This window comes from Phoca vitulina, unplaced genomic scaffold (genome assembly GCF_004348235.1).
Source record: "Phoca vitulina isolate PV1807 unplaced genomic scaffold, GSC_HSeal_1.0 scaffold49, whole genome shotgun sequence".
Classification (NCBI taxonomy): domain Eukaryota; kingdom Metazoa; phylum Chordata; class Mammalia; order Carnivora; family Phocidae; genus Phoca; species Phoca vitulina.
Genome location: NW_022589752.1, coordinates 8669096 through 8684776, shown reverse-complemented (window position 1 = coordinate 8684776; position 15681 = coordinate 8669096). Strand labels below are relative to the sequence as shown.

Sequence of the window (15681 nt, the reverse complement as noted above, 5' to 3'; positions counted from 1 at the left end):
GGTGCATGCAGGGCACTGGGCTGCCCTCATGAACCTATAGTCTAGTGAGGGAGCTGGGTAATGAGTAATGACACAGGTCATTATTGCATAAGAAATAAGAGATGCAGAGGGTGGGTATGGTGGTGGGGCAGGTGGAAACCTGCAGTCCTCACTCCAACTGCACAGAAGACCAGGCAAAAGACAAGGAGCCACTCCTCTGTTTTCTGTGCGGGGTGGAAGTGGGGTTTACTATTAGGGTTGGGAGGATTTTCTTCGTGTATATAAGGAAAGGTCAGGCAGATCCTTGCGTATGTTCTTCCCCTCAAATGACATTAAAAACAAAAATAATCCTTCAGTCTAGAATGAGTACACTTGTCATACCTCTCCTCTCACATAATGAGGTGGGAGGGATCAGCCAGCCCCATCTGACAGATCAAGAAATTAAGACTCAGCAAGAAGCCACTTCCCTAGGGTTGTGCACCTCTTCAGCAGTAAGGCCACAAGTAGACCATATGCCTTTCACTCAGAAACAGTTCACATTACAGCTCACTGAGCACCCAGCCCAAGCCTCCCCAGAACAGGGACTCAATAAACAGGAGTTATTCCCCCAACTCTGGGGTCCTCTGAGAGGCCCTCCTGTTAGAGATAGGGAAACTGAGAAGTAACTTGCAAAGAATAGCAGCAGAGAGGCTGACCTGCCCCAGGAGCTCTGATTCTAATCATAATTATGGCCAATATTTATGGAGTACTTCCTATATGCTAAATCCTATTCCAAACCCCTTAACACATAGTATTTTTTTCCATCCCCCAGCAACCTTATAAGGTTATATGATACAAGTCTACAATTCCTTGTCTTTATTTGGAAGCCCAAAAGACTGAAAACCAACAGTCTTTTCCTGTATTTGCAGCCCAAATGCTTCTGGTGGCAAAATTTGTCTTGAACAGATGTGAGGATCTTTAGATTACTTATAATGTTTTATTTTATTTTATTTTATTATGTCATGTTAGTCACCACACATTACATCATTAGTTTTTGATGTAGTGTTCCATGATTCATTGTTTGCGTATAACACCCAGTGCTCCACGCAGAACATGCCCTCTTTAATACCCATCACCAGGCTAACCCATCCTCCCACCCCCCTCCCCTCTAGGACCCTCAGTTTGTTTCTCAGAGTCCATAGTGTCTCATGGTTCGTCTCCCCCTCTGATTTTCCCCCCTTCATTTTTCCCTTCCTACTGTCTTTTTCTTTTTTTAACATATAATGTATTATTTGTTTCAGAGGTACAGGTCTGTGATTCATCAGTCTTAGGTTACTTATAATGTTTTTTATTTATAAATTTTAAAAATCAGGAAAAAAGGTATGAATATCCATACATTTATTAGTTTACTATTGCTGTGTAACAATATTACTACAAACTTAGTGACTTAAACCAACAGACATTTACTATCTCTAAGTTTCTTTTCTTTTTTTTTTTAAGATTTTATTTATTTATTTGTCAGAAAGACAGAGAAAGAGCGAGCGCACAAGCAGGGGGAACAGCAGGAGAGGGAGAAGCAGGCTCCCAGCTGAGCAAGGAGCCCAATGCGGGACTCGATCCCAGGACCCTGGGATCATGACCTGAGCCGAAGGCATCTGAGCCACCCAGGCGTCCCTATCTCTAAGTCCAAACCAGGTCCTCTGCTTAGGGTCTCACAAGCCTTCAATCAAGGTGTTAGCTGGGGCTGCAGTCTCCCCTGGGTTCAAATGGGGAAAGATCCACTTCCAAGCTCACTCATGTTATTGGCAGAATTCAGTTCCTTGAGGTGATAGGACTGAGGGCTTCAGTTCGGTTTTTGTTTTTGTGTGTGTGTGTTTTGTTTTGTTTGCTGCCTGTCAGCCAGAAGCTGCCCTCAGCTCTTAGAGGCTGCCCATCCATATTCATTGCTGTGTGGCATCCCCTACCATGGTCATTTGCTTCCTCAAAGCCAGCAAGAATGAAGGGTAGGAGGAAGAAAGACTGAGACTCCAGCAAGATGGATACTACAATCGTATGTGACATAATCACATAATCATGTGCATATAATCACAGACATCCTATTATCTTTACCAAATTTTCAGTTAGAAGCAAGCACAAGTCTTGCCCATACTTGAAGGGACAGGATCACATAAGGGAGTGAACACCAGGAAGTGGGAATTGTGGGACCACTTTAAGAGTCGGTCCACCATAATATTTTCAATGCAGAAATATTAATGTTTGATTTGCCCTAGAGCCCCATGGGGGTGTCTCATGGTATCTGGTATTCACATCATGCTAGCATTCTAAGATCCTGAAATTTAGAAATTCTCAGACACATTGTCCTCATGGATTTTGGATAAGATACTGTATTACTATCCTTATTTTACAAGTGAAGAAATTGAATTACCGAAGAGTTAAGTGACTCAGTCCAAGGAAAGCTCACTTCCATGTGTTTCTCCTCTACTCTCAATATTCCACTGCTATATAACTTCCTCAACTTCTTATGGGGTTACATCCTGACAAAGCTATGGTGAGTTGAAAATGTCATGAGTCGAAGATGCATTTAATACGCCTAACTTACCGAACATCATAGCTTGGCCAAGCCTGCCTTAAACATGCCCAGAACCCTTATGTTAGCCTATAGATGGGCAAAATCATCTAACACAAAGCCTATTCTATAATAAAGTGTTGAATATCTATGTAATTTATTGAACACTGTGCTGAAAGTGAAAAACAGAATGGCTGGTTGTAAGTTTATCAGTTGTTTACCTTTGTAATCGTGGCTGACTGGGAGCTGTGGCCCATCGCCACTGCCCAGCATCACAAAAGAGATGGTGTCACATACTGCTAGCCCGGGAAAAGAACAAAATTCAAAACTTGAGGTACAGTTTCTACTGAATGCATATTGCTTTCACACCACCATAATGTCGAAAAATCATAAATTGAACCATTTTAAGTTGGGGACCATCTGTACACTACTTCATTTCTGACACCAGATGTCTGGGTTATCTACACATCAGGCAATTCTGCAGCACCAGCTGGGTGTCCTACAATTTAACTCAGTTCGGACACTATCTACCTGGAGACAGCACCAGATCCCACAGGTTAAAGGCTCACAAATCCCCTCCCACACTCACATCTGATGCCAATCACAAGTCCAGGTTGTCACCTATGCTTCTGACCTACTGGCTCTAAAATGGAAATTCCCATGAACCCCCTCTTGGGTTCAATTACTTTGGTAGAGCAGCTCACAGAACTCAGGAAAACATTTTACTTACTAGATTACCAATTTATCATAAAAGAATATAACTCAGAACAGCCAGATGTAAGAAACGCATAGGGTAAGTTTTGGGAGAAGGAGCATGGAGCTTCCATGTTCTCTCTGGGTGCACCACCCTCCCCAAATCTCCATGTGTTCACCAATCCAGAAGCTCTCCAAACCTGTTCTTTTGAGTTTTTATGGAGGTTTCATATGCAGGCATGATTGGCTAAATCACTGGCCACTGGTGATTGATTTAACCTCCAGCCCCTCTCCCCTCCCGAGATGGAGGGTGGCATTGAAAGTTCCAACCTTCTAATTAGGTTAGTTCCCCTGGCAACTAGCTCCCATCCTTACGGGCTTTCCAAAAGTCACTGCATTAACATAAATTCAGGTGTGGTTGAAAGGGGCTTGTTATGAATAACATGACATATTCCTTTCACTTTTAAGGCTCTGGAGCTATTTCAGGAACCAAGGAGAAAAGACCAAATACTATAACAAACAAAAGCTGCTCCCATTGCTCTTAGGAAATTCCAAGAGTTTTAAGAGCTCTGTACCAGAAACAAGATGAAGACCATATATATATACACACACACACACGTGTGTGTGTGTGTGTGTGTATATGTATTTTATTATAAATCACAAACATATTTTATCTATATATGTATATATGTATTGTATTATTATAAATCACAAACATATATATCAAATATATATTTTTATTATTATTATAAATCACAATATTACACTCACCTTAGGCAAAAATAAGGGTTCAGACTCTTGAGGGTAGAGCCCAAGCTCTTAGCCACATGCAGGCTCCATGGTTCTGAGATTTAAGAGTCTCAGGTTCTGAGACTCATCACCACCATGACAGCAACCCAGGATTAAAATCTTCAGAGTCCCAGGCATGAAGGTCCTATGAATGCACGTGCTGCTTACTACCACCACAGTTCTCTTTCCCTGGGGCTCCTTCCACCTGCTCCTTCCATCCTTCCAACTTTAGCAAGCACATTTTCTGCTTCAGAGCCTTTCTCTTCCATCTCCAGATCTCTGTGTGGTTAGCTCCTTTTATGCTTCAAGTCTGTTAAATTAATTAAACAAGGAGGCCATTAGATTGAGGTAGCTCTAATGCCATAGTGGCCAACATGTGCAAACCAAAATCTAAGCCTATAAATGGCTCAAGGTTCCAATATCAAAACGCTAAGGATAACCAATCACAAAAAGCCAACTAGACTTCAATATATGGCCAATCAAATACTTTCCTTTCTCTGCTTCTGCACTTGGTGTATATAAGTCTTTCCCCTGAATTCTGTTGGCTCAGTGATCATAGCTACATTTGGATTGGCAGCACCTAATTCCAATCAATTTTTGCTTGAATAAACTTAAAATTGTTTATCTTTTAACAAGTCTCAGCAAAAATGCTACAGCCTTAAAGATGTCTTCCTTGACCACCAGAGCAAAACTAATCCCTCTCTTTGTCTCTCCGCCTCCTTCTCCCTTTCTCCTTAGTACCCCTTTGTCCACCATCCTATCTTGTTCTTATAGTCCTTATCTCCACATATTATTTTGTTTGTATGCTTGTTTTCTCGCTCTCACACTAAAATGTAAACTCCAAGAGGACATGTTTATTTACTGATATATCCTGTCTGGCACATAATAGGCATTAAATACTTATTTGAATAACTGTTATTAATGGATTTTTAAAGTCTATCCAACGGAAATGCCAGGCATTTGATTCCACTGCACATGACGAATAAATGTGAGTTAGGAATTGCATAACTTTATAAAAATAAAAATAACCAATGAAGCTAACTAGAAAAAGACAGGGCTTAAGCTGTCATTGCTCAGGCTCTTAGAATCTTGATGAAAGACCACAATTGCCATCCCTCTCAGTTATAAAACTATAATAATTACTACTTTGGCTCAGACTGAGTTATTACTCTTTTTTTTTTTTTAAGATTTTATTTATTTATTTGACAGAGAGCGAAAGAGGGAACACAAGCAGGGGGAGTGGGAGAGGGAGAAACAGGCCTCCTGCAGAGCAGGGAGCCCAATGAGGGGCTCGATCCCAGGACCCTGAGATCATGACCTAAGCCGAAGGCAGACGCTTAACAACTGAGCCACCCAGGCACCCCGCTGAGCTATTACTCTTATTAATTTTCAAAATGTTCATGATATTTAATTATTTTATCTAAAAACCAGTGGCTTATGAATTGGTTATTTTCCACTCTATCCTTCTCTACTTTGGGCTTTAAGAGGCTGACTTTTATGGACTGCACAAACTGGGATTTCTTTACCTCTAACTTCTGGGTGGGTTGAAACTCTAAGCAGAGGCACCAGGAAATCAAAAAGGGATGGAGAATGGGTTTAGAATATTTATTCTTCCAGGATCCCTCCCAGCTGGGTTGCCACAGGTGGACTATGTTCCTTTACTGACCCAAAAGCCATAGCTCCTTCTAGGTGGCCTCACCTATGGCCACTCTCTCCTGGTTTTGGTAACTGTTCCCTTCCCAGCTTTCAGGACTAGGAGAGGTAAGGGCTTCCTGCTATTGCTAGTCTAAGGGTATTAAACCACCCTTACCCCTGCTTTCCTTTAATTCTGCCCACACCTTTATAAACAGCCTCTTTATTAATATCTCCTTGCCTAACCTGTTTGAACTTGCCCAGCTATTTCCTGCAAAAATCCTGAGTCATACATTTTATGCCTCAAATTAAATCAAGGGTTTAATCAATGGAAAATTTTAACAATGCACAAGAATTCATGAGCATGGGCACTGTTTTTTCCAATTTGGAGTAAGACATGATATGAGATATAAAAAGAAATTAAATAAAAAGAACATGTGTTATTTTCACATTGAAACGAATTAAGGACATTCCCACTTGGAAATAACCCACACATAGTAGGATAATAGTCACTCATTTGGCTTCTCTTTATTCTGTTTGTTTTCAGCCCCCTTCAGAGTTATAACCTAAAGATTAGGTTTAGAAAATGTACTGGACATGGGATTGGTAAATATATTCTAGTCCCATCTTTGCTCAGAAATCTTGAGAAATCAGTGAACTTTTCTGAAACACAGTTGCCTAAACTGCAAAATTAAGATGTTGGAATAAATCATAGCTAAAGATATCCTTTAGTTTTAAATCTCTGATAACTGTATTTTATGATTATCAAGAACTATCAAGAGTTTTTATTTTAAATGTTGTAGGGGCAACCATATAGTATTGTTTAAGAACCCAGCTCTGCAGCCTAACTGTTTGGCTTCAAATCCCAGCTCTACCACTGACTAGCCACATGAACTTGGGCATGTTTCTTAATATCTTTGGGCCTCAGTTTCCTTGTCTGGAAAATGGGTATGATAACAGTAAAAATATCTATCAGTGAGGGTTTCTTTAACAGTTAAATGAGTTAGAAGTTGTAAGATACTTACTGTGTGCAAGGTATTATTCTAACTACTCTATAAGTGTTCACAATTATCCTTGATACTGTTAACAGAAAATTTTCCACAATTTACTGATCTAGTAGGTTTTATTCAGCAATTCATAAATGGAGCAACATCTCGTCTAGCAGATAGAAAAGAGCTCTAAAGAGCCATACAAGGCAAGAAATGTTTACAGACCAAAGTGAGAAGGAACAAGGAAGTTATACTCGGCATTTGCTGATTGGTTAAAGCAGGATTACTTCCCTATATGGAGCAAAGGAGAGTCTTAGAGCCAGGTCAGATGACTTGTGCTGGGCAGGCAAGCACTGATTGGTTGGCCAAGGCCTGCTTTTTCTGGAACAGCCAAGCATAGAAACTTAAATTCCAGTTTGCTGATGTGGGCTTAGCATAAGTGGTTCCATCTTGCACCTAGTCTGGACACTAATACCCAAATGAAATGATTTGGGGTCAGTAGTAGATGATAATGTATAGGCTATACTGAGCTGAAAATTAATATTAGAAGAGCAATTGCTGGGGCGCCTGGGTAGCTCAGTTGGTTAAGCATCTGACTCTTGATTGCAGCTCAGGTCATGATCTTGGGGCCCTGGGATCGCACCCCGTGTCAGGCTCCACACTTAGCAGAGAGTCTGCTTAGGATTCTCTCTCTCTCTCTCCCTCTGCCCCCCAAGCCCCTGCTCACTCACACGCACTCTCACTCTCTCTCTCTCAAATAAATAAATAAATCTTAAAAAAAAAAGAGAGAGAAATTGCTATTTTGAATCTAAATATAAGCAGTATGGTTTAAAAGTGAAGAACCTAACTCATAGCCTGTTCTTATATTTTGAGATATGACATGTAAAGATGATCTGAACAACAATTTATTGCTATCTACTTGTATGCACGCACATTCTTAATAAATGACCCAAGATTCATTACACACACACACTCACATAGTTGACCTAGGGGCCCCAAACCGCTACACAGTCGAAAATCCACATATAACTTTTGACTCCTCCAAAACTTAATTATTAATAGTCTACTGTTAAGGAAGCCTTACCAAAACATAAAGTCAACACATATTTTGTATGTTATATATATTTTATACTATTTTCTTACAATAAAGTAAGCTAGAGAGAAGAAAATCATAAGAGATGGGGCGCCTGGGTGGCTCAGTTGGTTAAGCGACTGCCTTCAGCTCAGGTCATGATCCCAGGATCCTGGGATCAAGCCCCGCATCGGGCTCGCTGCTCGGCGGGAAGCCTGCTTCTCCCTCTCCAACTCCCCCTGCTTGTATTACCTCTCTCGCTGTCTCTCTCTCTCTGCCAAGGAAATAAATAAAATCTTTAAAAAAAGAAAGAAAGAAAGAAAATCATAAGAGGAAATACATTTGCAGTACTGTACTAAAAAAAATCCATATAAATAGACCTGGGCAGTTCAAACCCATTTTGTCCAAGGGTCAATTTTGTGTGTGTATATATATACATACATATACATATATTGCATAAGATATACTTCATCATTTTATCTGTAGACATTTATTATGTATTTTTCTACACATACACAAACACGCTAGGAATAAATAGCATGACTTAAGGTAAGTAATGTTGCTTATTATTCTTATATAACCTGCCCAGAAAAACAAACTATAAGTTGTTTTTATATGGTAGCTAGGATAGGAAATGGAGGAGGTTCCGAGCTAGAGGAAACTACAATAAAGTGGGTACAGCAAGCAAAGAGGAGAGAATGGGAACACGACATCTTGCCCTTAGCCTGGCGCTGTCCACAAATCACTTACCATGCACCAGAAAAGACTTTTATTCCTAATAACCTTGCATTCCAAGATAAACCATGAATAACAGGAAACTCCTAAAAGCATTGACTAACAGGAAATCCTGAAAGCTTTGCCTCTTGAGATAAGCCACAAAAATAAGAACATCCTGTTTTCCTTACAAAAAGACAGGAACATCTTGTTCTTATCCAATCTGAACTGTCAGCTGCCATATCTGAGCTATAAATATCTGCCATATCATCAGAGCTATAAATGCCTCCTCTTCTATGGGATGAGCCACTACTTCTGAACTGCAAGTGAAAATGTTTTCCTAAAAGGCAAAATAGGTAAAGGGGATGAAGGGGTACAAACCTGCAGTTACAAAAGAAATAAGCCACAGGGATGAAAAGTACTGCATAGAGAATATAGTCGATAATATTATCACTTGGTATGGTGACAGATGGTAACTATACTTTATCATGATGAGCATTTCATAATATATATAACTGTCGAATCACCACGTTGTACACCTAAAACTAATATATCATATGTCAACTGTACTTGGATTTTTTTTAAAAGTTTCCCAGTGTTCACATTTGTCTCTGAATTTTATTTTGACAAAGTTACTGAATAGTCACTAGCTGAAACTGATTTTCTTGGGAAGTCCTGCATACACCAAGGCCAGCTTCATGGGTGGACCACCGGTGCCATTGTACAGGGTCCTGCCTTGGTTTAATGTTCTGCTATCACCATCTTGAAAAATCTAATAACTTTTTGAAAGGGCCCTTTGCAAGTTATATTGATGATCTTAGATGTACCATAAACCTCTCTCCTGAACACCCAAATAAAGTAGAAACAGCATGGTCTTTGGAATCTGACAGACCTATTTATTTAGGTAAACCTCACGTTCATCTATAAGATAGCATATTTCAGACTCGATTGATGACTACATGAGATCCTGTTAAGTATTTACCACGTTTGACACCTAGAAGGTCCATAAATAACAGTTCTGAGTTATCCCATTTTACCTTCCACAAAGTAGAGCTATACACTTTTACAATCTCCTTTTCTTCTCAATATGAGTCTTAATAGAAACAGCAATTCATTTGAACAAGTATGTATTGTAAATAAGAGTTGGGCTACTTGTGTGTTCATTTCCTTACTTCCCATTCATTCCTGACATTACAATCAGACTGCATCCTCCATCACCACCTCAAAGACCCTTGATGACCTTCTTCTGGCTAAACCACCTTCAGGTGTTATCTTACTTGATTTCTCTTCAGCATGTGACAGTTTTGGTCATGATTATCTTCTGTAGCACCCCACTGTTTTTTTTCCCTACCTCTTTGGCTGTTTCTTCTCAGTGTCAATTGCTGTTCTCAGCTACCTCTCCAAGGATTTGCTCTCACTCTATGTACCTCTGACCCGCCCACTAGCTCTCTCCAAAATAAATAAATCTTTGAAGAAAAAAAAATAGTCCTAAGAATTGTGATATCATGTACACATCTTTGACCTTTAAAATAATTGGCTAGAGGGGTACCTGGGTGGCTCAGTTGGTTAAGCGTCTGCCTTCCGCTCAGGTCATGATCCCAGGACCCTGGGATCAAGCCCCATGTCAGGCTCTCTGCTCAGCGGGGAGCTTGCTTCTCCCTCTCCCTCTGCCTGCTTGTGCTCTCCCTCTCTCTGTCAAATAAATGAATAAAATCTTTTAAAAAAATAAATAAAAATTTAAAAATAAAATAACTGGCTAGAAATAACTAGGACTTTGTCATCTTACCTCATTATAATTTTCTTAAAAAAAAAACAGTTGTGATGACTTCCTTTGACTACTGAGAAGAATACTGGCACCCAAAGCTGAACATCTCATAATAATGGGGCAATGGCCTATATTTTCCTTGAAGAATCAAGTAATCAGTGGGAAGACCCAGATGGACAGCTGTGCAGCACTCAACAGATAGGAAGGACTATGAAGTCCTACCCTTATCTGCTCTGTCAAGCTCTCCCATGGTCTTCCAAGGTCTAAATGGCTCCCAGAACAGCAGAGGATTCTTCTAAATTACTGTTATCAATAAGTAAATGCATGCATTATCACTGCTATTCAATCTATTCTTTAAGAGCAAACCAGCACAATTTGCAGATCTATAGCTCCATGCCTACATTTTTCCATAGATACCTCAAAAGCCACATGTCCAACAATACTTTCCTCCTCTCTTCAGAAAACTCTTGCAATCCTCTCAGCTCAATAAATGGCACCACCATATGCCACCCAATTCTCCGAACCCAAAGCCTAAAAGTTCATCTTGACTCTTCACTTTCCCTCACCCCTACCAATCTCTAAATCCTATCAGTTCAACTTCCATTACCTCTTGAATCTGTTTATCCATTCCATTGTTACTACTTTAGCTCAGGCTATCATCAAAGGACTCCTATCTGGTCTCCACCTGTGACCTCTACAGTTCTTTGAATACTTCACAGCTAGAGTTCTTTCTAAATCTCATTTTTCCTATGCATGCCCTGTCCTTGCTTAAAACCTACCTATGACTCCACCCAAAGTCCTCCAGACAAAGCCTAAATTGTTTAACACAGATCATTAGGCCCCATTTTAGCTTTTTGATCAGAAGAGGACAGACCTACCACCAGCCGGCCAAATCCAGCCCACTGCTCATTTTTGTAGTTTGCAACGTAAAGTTTTAAATGGTTGAAAAACCAAAATATGAATATTTCATGACAATGAAAACTACATGAAATTCAAACTTCAATAAGAAAACTTTATTGGAACACAGCTCCACTCATTCATATTGTCTATGACTTCTTTTGAGCTACAAGTTGAGTAGCTGTGACCAAGACAGTATGGCCCACAAAACTCTACAATCTTTACTATCTGGCCCTCCATAGAAAGTTTGCCAACTCCTGCTCTACATTCATCTCTCACCACCCTCCATTGTAGCCACCACCCTGAATTGTCTGCAGTCCCTAACAGACCACAGTTTTCTCTCTGAACTGCTCCCCCAACTCCTCCATGGGTGCTCGCATAGCATTAACTTCATCTTAGCATTTAACAATTTAATTGTCCTTCTACTGGTCTGGTGCATGTGTTCACCACTGAATCCTCAGCACCAGCACTCTCTCTACCCTCCTTCAATGCTTGATAAATGTGTATTGCCTGAATAAGCAGCATCCTGAAAAGATGAACAAAACTGGGTTCCAACTTTCAGCTTATAAAAGGAAGACAGACACATAAACAACAAATCAATCCACAAGGAAGAACGAAAAACACTAAAAAATAGCCGGCACTCTGCAGCATAACCAAAGAGAAAGAATTCCACCTGGGAAAGGGTGCCCCTTCTTTAGAATCCTTTCTGATTTGAACAGATGCCCCTCCCCCCTATGATGAAATTCTTACTGAGCTTTTTTGTTGGCATGTAGTGTCCTCATCTGTAAAATAAGGCTAAATAATCACGACTTCACAGGATTAAATGAATGTAGTTAATTGAGAGCACGTAGCTCAGTACGTGCTTCAGAGAAAATGCTCGGTAAACAGCGGTCACTCCTGGTTGCTCTAAAACGCTCCGTTTCACGTTAATGGAGTCCATTTCCAAGGGAGTCTCCAGTATGTGTCGCCAAATGCACGGACCAGCATCAAATACGTCCCTGCAGTAAGAGGAGCGGCTTCTAAGCAGAGCGCCGCTGGAGGTGTGCCCAGCTAGGTTGCGCGCGGGGCTTCAACTCCTGGGAAACCGCCCGTAAACGGAGCCCGCGAGGTGGCAGAACTACAACTCCCGTCGCGCCTCACCGAGTTTAGGGCTACTCTACATTTTATCACCTCCCTTCTCTCCTTTCCCTCCGTAGTCCCGAGCGTGGCTGCGTCCCGGTCACCGGAAGAAGCCGTGTGACGTCACGAGGGCCTACGCGTCGCGCGGGGGCAGGAGTTGACGGATGGTCTCTGGCTCCGTTGGGGCGGCCCTGGGACCACGGAAGAGGCTCTCCTGGGCGGCCGCGATGCCTAGCTCGCGGCGGGTCAGTCAGCTTCTGGATCTGTGAGTCCACCCGGTCCCCGCCTCCCCTTCGCCCCGCCCCAGCCGAGCCCTGTGCTTGCTCTCCCTCCCCGCCCCTTCCCAGCTCTGGACCTCTGAAGAGGGCCCCGCTGGTGTTTCTGTTTCTGAGTTCCTGATTTGTTGTCTCCTCTTAGAGGGCAGTTGTGTCAAGTGGGCTGCTAGGCAGGTTTGCCCCGCTGTCCGCCGTGGGCGCCCCCACATGGGTGTCCGAACTCTCAGTCAGCCTTGACAACTTGATGCCCAGGCAATTCCTGACAGTGGCCTGTTTCTGACGGGAGCTGAAAGCCTTGGTAGAACAAAACAAAACACTAGATGTGGCTCTCAGAAGCCTTCAGCAAAGTTCCACCAGTTCCTGTAACTGGGATAGATACTGATTCTTCGAGGCAGCACGGCTCCTTGATTGCTTGATTGCGATTACAGGGTTCAGCTCCCAGTCCCATTCACCAGCTGTGTGACCATGGAGAGTAATTTAACCTCTGTGCCTGAGTTCTTGACCTATCAAATTAGTGTAACAACGGTACCTATCTCATAGAGTTATAGTGAGGAATAAATTTAACATATGTAAAGTCCTTAGAAGGATGCCTAGTGTCAAAAGAAATTTCAAGGAGCTTTATTTTCGTGAGGGAGAAACGAGAATCCCAGAGGCATGTGTTTGCAAGATGGCTTATAAACTGAGAATGACTAGGTTTGTTTAACCTTTACAGTGATTGGTTATTACAATGATTGGTACCACAATTTAAAGAACTGCAAGGGATTGGTTAAAAGTAATTGTCTTACACTATTTTAGGGAGATGATTTATGTTTTGTTTATGATTATCAGAGGGATTTACAAGAAATAACTTGTTAAATTTCACTTACATTCATGAAATAAACCAGATTATGTTTACTTATATGATCTAACTGGTTTGGTCTGCTTAGGGGATTTTCGAGCGTGGTCTCCATTTTATTTTATCTAAAAAATTACCCCCTTTTGGTCATTCCCTCAGCAAGCTGAAAGTGTGAGCCAATATGCTATTACTCTCGCTACCACTGTTGATGTAGTCTTTGGGTTGTATGGTCATGTAGTTGCCATTACAAACAGTTGCATAGTCATTGTAGGCATGGGCAGTAGGATTATTGAGTTCTTTGAGTTGTGTAATCCTGATGGATATCATTTGGTGTGTGAGTGGCTGCTGAAAGGCATTTAAAACTCTTGAGAGGATACAGTGCACTAGTGTTAGAAGGTGGGGGAGGTACAGTAAAATATCCTCCACACCAAGTAGGCACTTGGAAAGCCAAAAATGAAGCAAGCCACTCCATAGTGTTTACACAGACTTTATTCAATGTAACCTACTGACAAGGGGGAGCCAGTGGATAAATGATCCAGGTGCTATGCAGCTATTCTCCACCCAGTCCAAACCTTAAGCTACAGCTTTTATAGAGCAAGGGGCATCGTGGTGCAGTCAAGGGGGGGTTATCTAAAGTGGCGCCATCTGTGCACCAGTCATCTCTCCTGGTTATCTAAAGTGGCGCCTTTTATGCACCAGCCATCTCTCCTAGTTATCTGAAGTGTGCCTTCTGTACGCCACTTGAGGGAAGATCAGAGTAAGCCTTCCCGCATTCTGGTCAGGGCATACATTAACGTCCAAGTGGCCTGGAACATGTAGCCCTGAGGGAGGTCATTGCATGAGCATAAACAAAATGGAGGGCCAAAGATGGAGTCAGTGTTGTTGGCACTTCTACAACTAGCAAGGTTAATATGATGACTATGAGGGAAGTAACAGACAAGGATTGAAAAATTCCTGGAAGCAGAGATTCCCAGGAGCCAAGATTTAACCAACTAAATAAATCAGTGAAAGAAATATCACCTATTTGATGAAAGAGTGACATCTGATCTTTAAGATCTTTTAAATTGGGGGTAATTAGTCCTAATTTATTAACATGGAAATTTTTTTTTTTAACCAGTTGGAGCATATGCATCTCCTTATTAAGTGGTGAGGGTGTCTAAGGCTGTGCAATTGTCTAATATAACTCTGGCTAGAGAGTTTATAGATTTCTGCTGTAATTGTAGGGATTTTGCAGAAGACATCTCTCTGAGGTGATTTAAAAGCAGTCTTTTGTTGGTGTCTTTTCCAATAAACTAAGTCTCTAAGTTCTAATGTCTTTTTTTGGAATGGATCACAGAAAGCTTCTTAGACCTGGTGGAAAGTAAGTTTTTTAATATTACATTAGTGCCTCACACTGTTGAATCATGTTATGATTACTTAGGATAAACATGATGATGTCTTATTTCAGGAGTGTTATAGGAGAGCTTCCATCTAAGTTGGGCCCCTATACGGTGTGAGCAAACAGGCATTTCTATGGAAACAAAAGAAGGATAAAAATTAATCGTTGGAGCAAATTACAAACTCAGTTTCTGAGTCTGAAGAGCAGCCAGTCAAGAAAATTTCTAGATTTGAGCTCAAAACATCTTTAGATAGTGGAGTGAGGATGGCAGTTTCAATCTGTTGGATTTTCCTGATTTGCAGTTTGAATGACTTTGATGATGTCATTGGGTGTTCTAGTGAACTCTCTGAGTGGCCCGTATAGAAATAAGCACTAAGGTTGTCTGTACATGATCTCTTGTGGTGATATCTCTGAGATTTATATCAAGTTGTCTGGCTTTAGGTTGTAGGGCTTGGGTTAAAGGGCAATTTTAGTTTTTATTCCAAGTCAGAATGGTGAGAGAAAATTGGAAATGTTAGTTTGGAAAGCTGTAGCCAGGTGTTGGAGGAAACTGGAAGAATTCAGGACCAGTTGAGTTTACAGATAGATAACAAAACCTCAAAGATTATGAACAGGACTAGAATCTGATAATAGGTATACTATAGTTTTCTATTGAAACATAACTTTTCTCTCTTATAGTCACCTCGTTTTTTTTTGTTTTGTTTTTTTTTTTATTTATTTATTTGATAGAGAGAGGCACAGCAAGAGAGGGAACACAAGCAGGGGGAGAGGGAGAGGGAGAAGCAGGCCTCCCGCCGAGCAGGGAGCCCGAGGCGGGGCTCGATCCCAGGACCCTGAGATCATGACCCGAGCCGAAGGCAGACGCTTAACGACTAAGCCACCCAGGTGCCCCTAGTCACTTCGTTTTTACCAAAGATAATCACAATATAATTGTAAAATAAGTTTAGTCTCATTAAATTCAGCTTGTTATTTATATAAGTGCAGCAGAATAGTGATTTT

General features: G+C 41.2%; 1 protein-coding gene and 1 long non-coding RNA gene across 6 annotated transcripts in view; one reads left to right on the top strand and one right to left on the bottom strand.

The window, feature by feature from the left end:
• LOC116649707 overlaps positions 1–11909 on the bottom strand; it is a 33388-nt gene extending 21479 nt beyond the window's left edge. Inside the window, exons 1-2 of the long non-coding RNA XR_004302723.1 lie at positions 11826–11909; positions 3989–4316 (exon numbers count right to left, since the gene is read on the bottom strand). This is a non-coding gene — a long non-coding RNA (uncharacterized LOC116649707). The remainder of the gene's footprint in view (positions 1–3988; positions 4317–11825) is intronic.
• Positions 11910–12278: 369 nt separating this feature from the next.
• Positions 12279–15681, top strand: part of AMN1 (antagonist of mitotic exit network 1 homolog) — a 51502-nt gene continuing 48099 nt past the window's right edge. For 4 of the 5 annotated variants that reach the window (XM_032432807.1, XM_032432805.1, XM_032432803.1 and 1 more), the window contains exon 1: positions 12279–12459. In XM_032432807.1, the coding sequence (XP_032288698.1) occupies positions 12359–12459 (101 nt within the window). In that variant the 5' untranslated portion in view covers positions 12279–12358. The remainder of the gene's footprint in view (positions 12460–15681) is intronic. The other variant, XM_032432806.1, reaches the window with a different exon arrangement.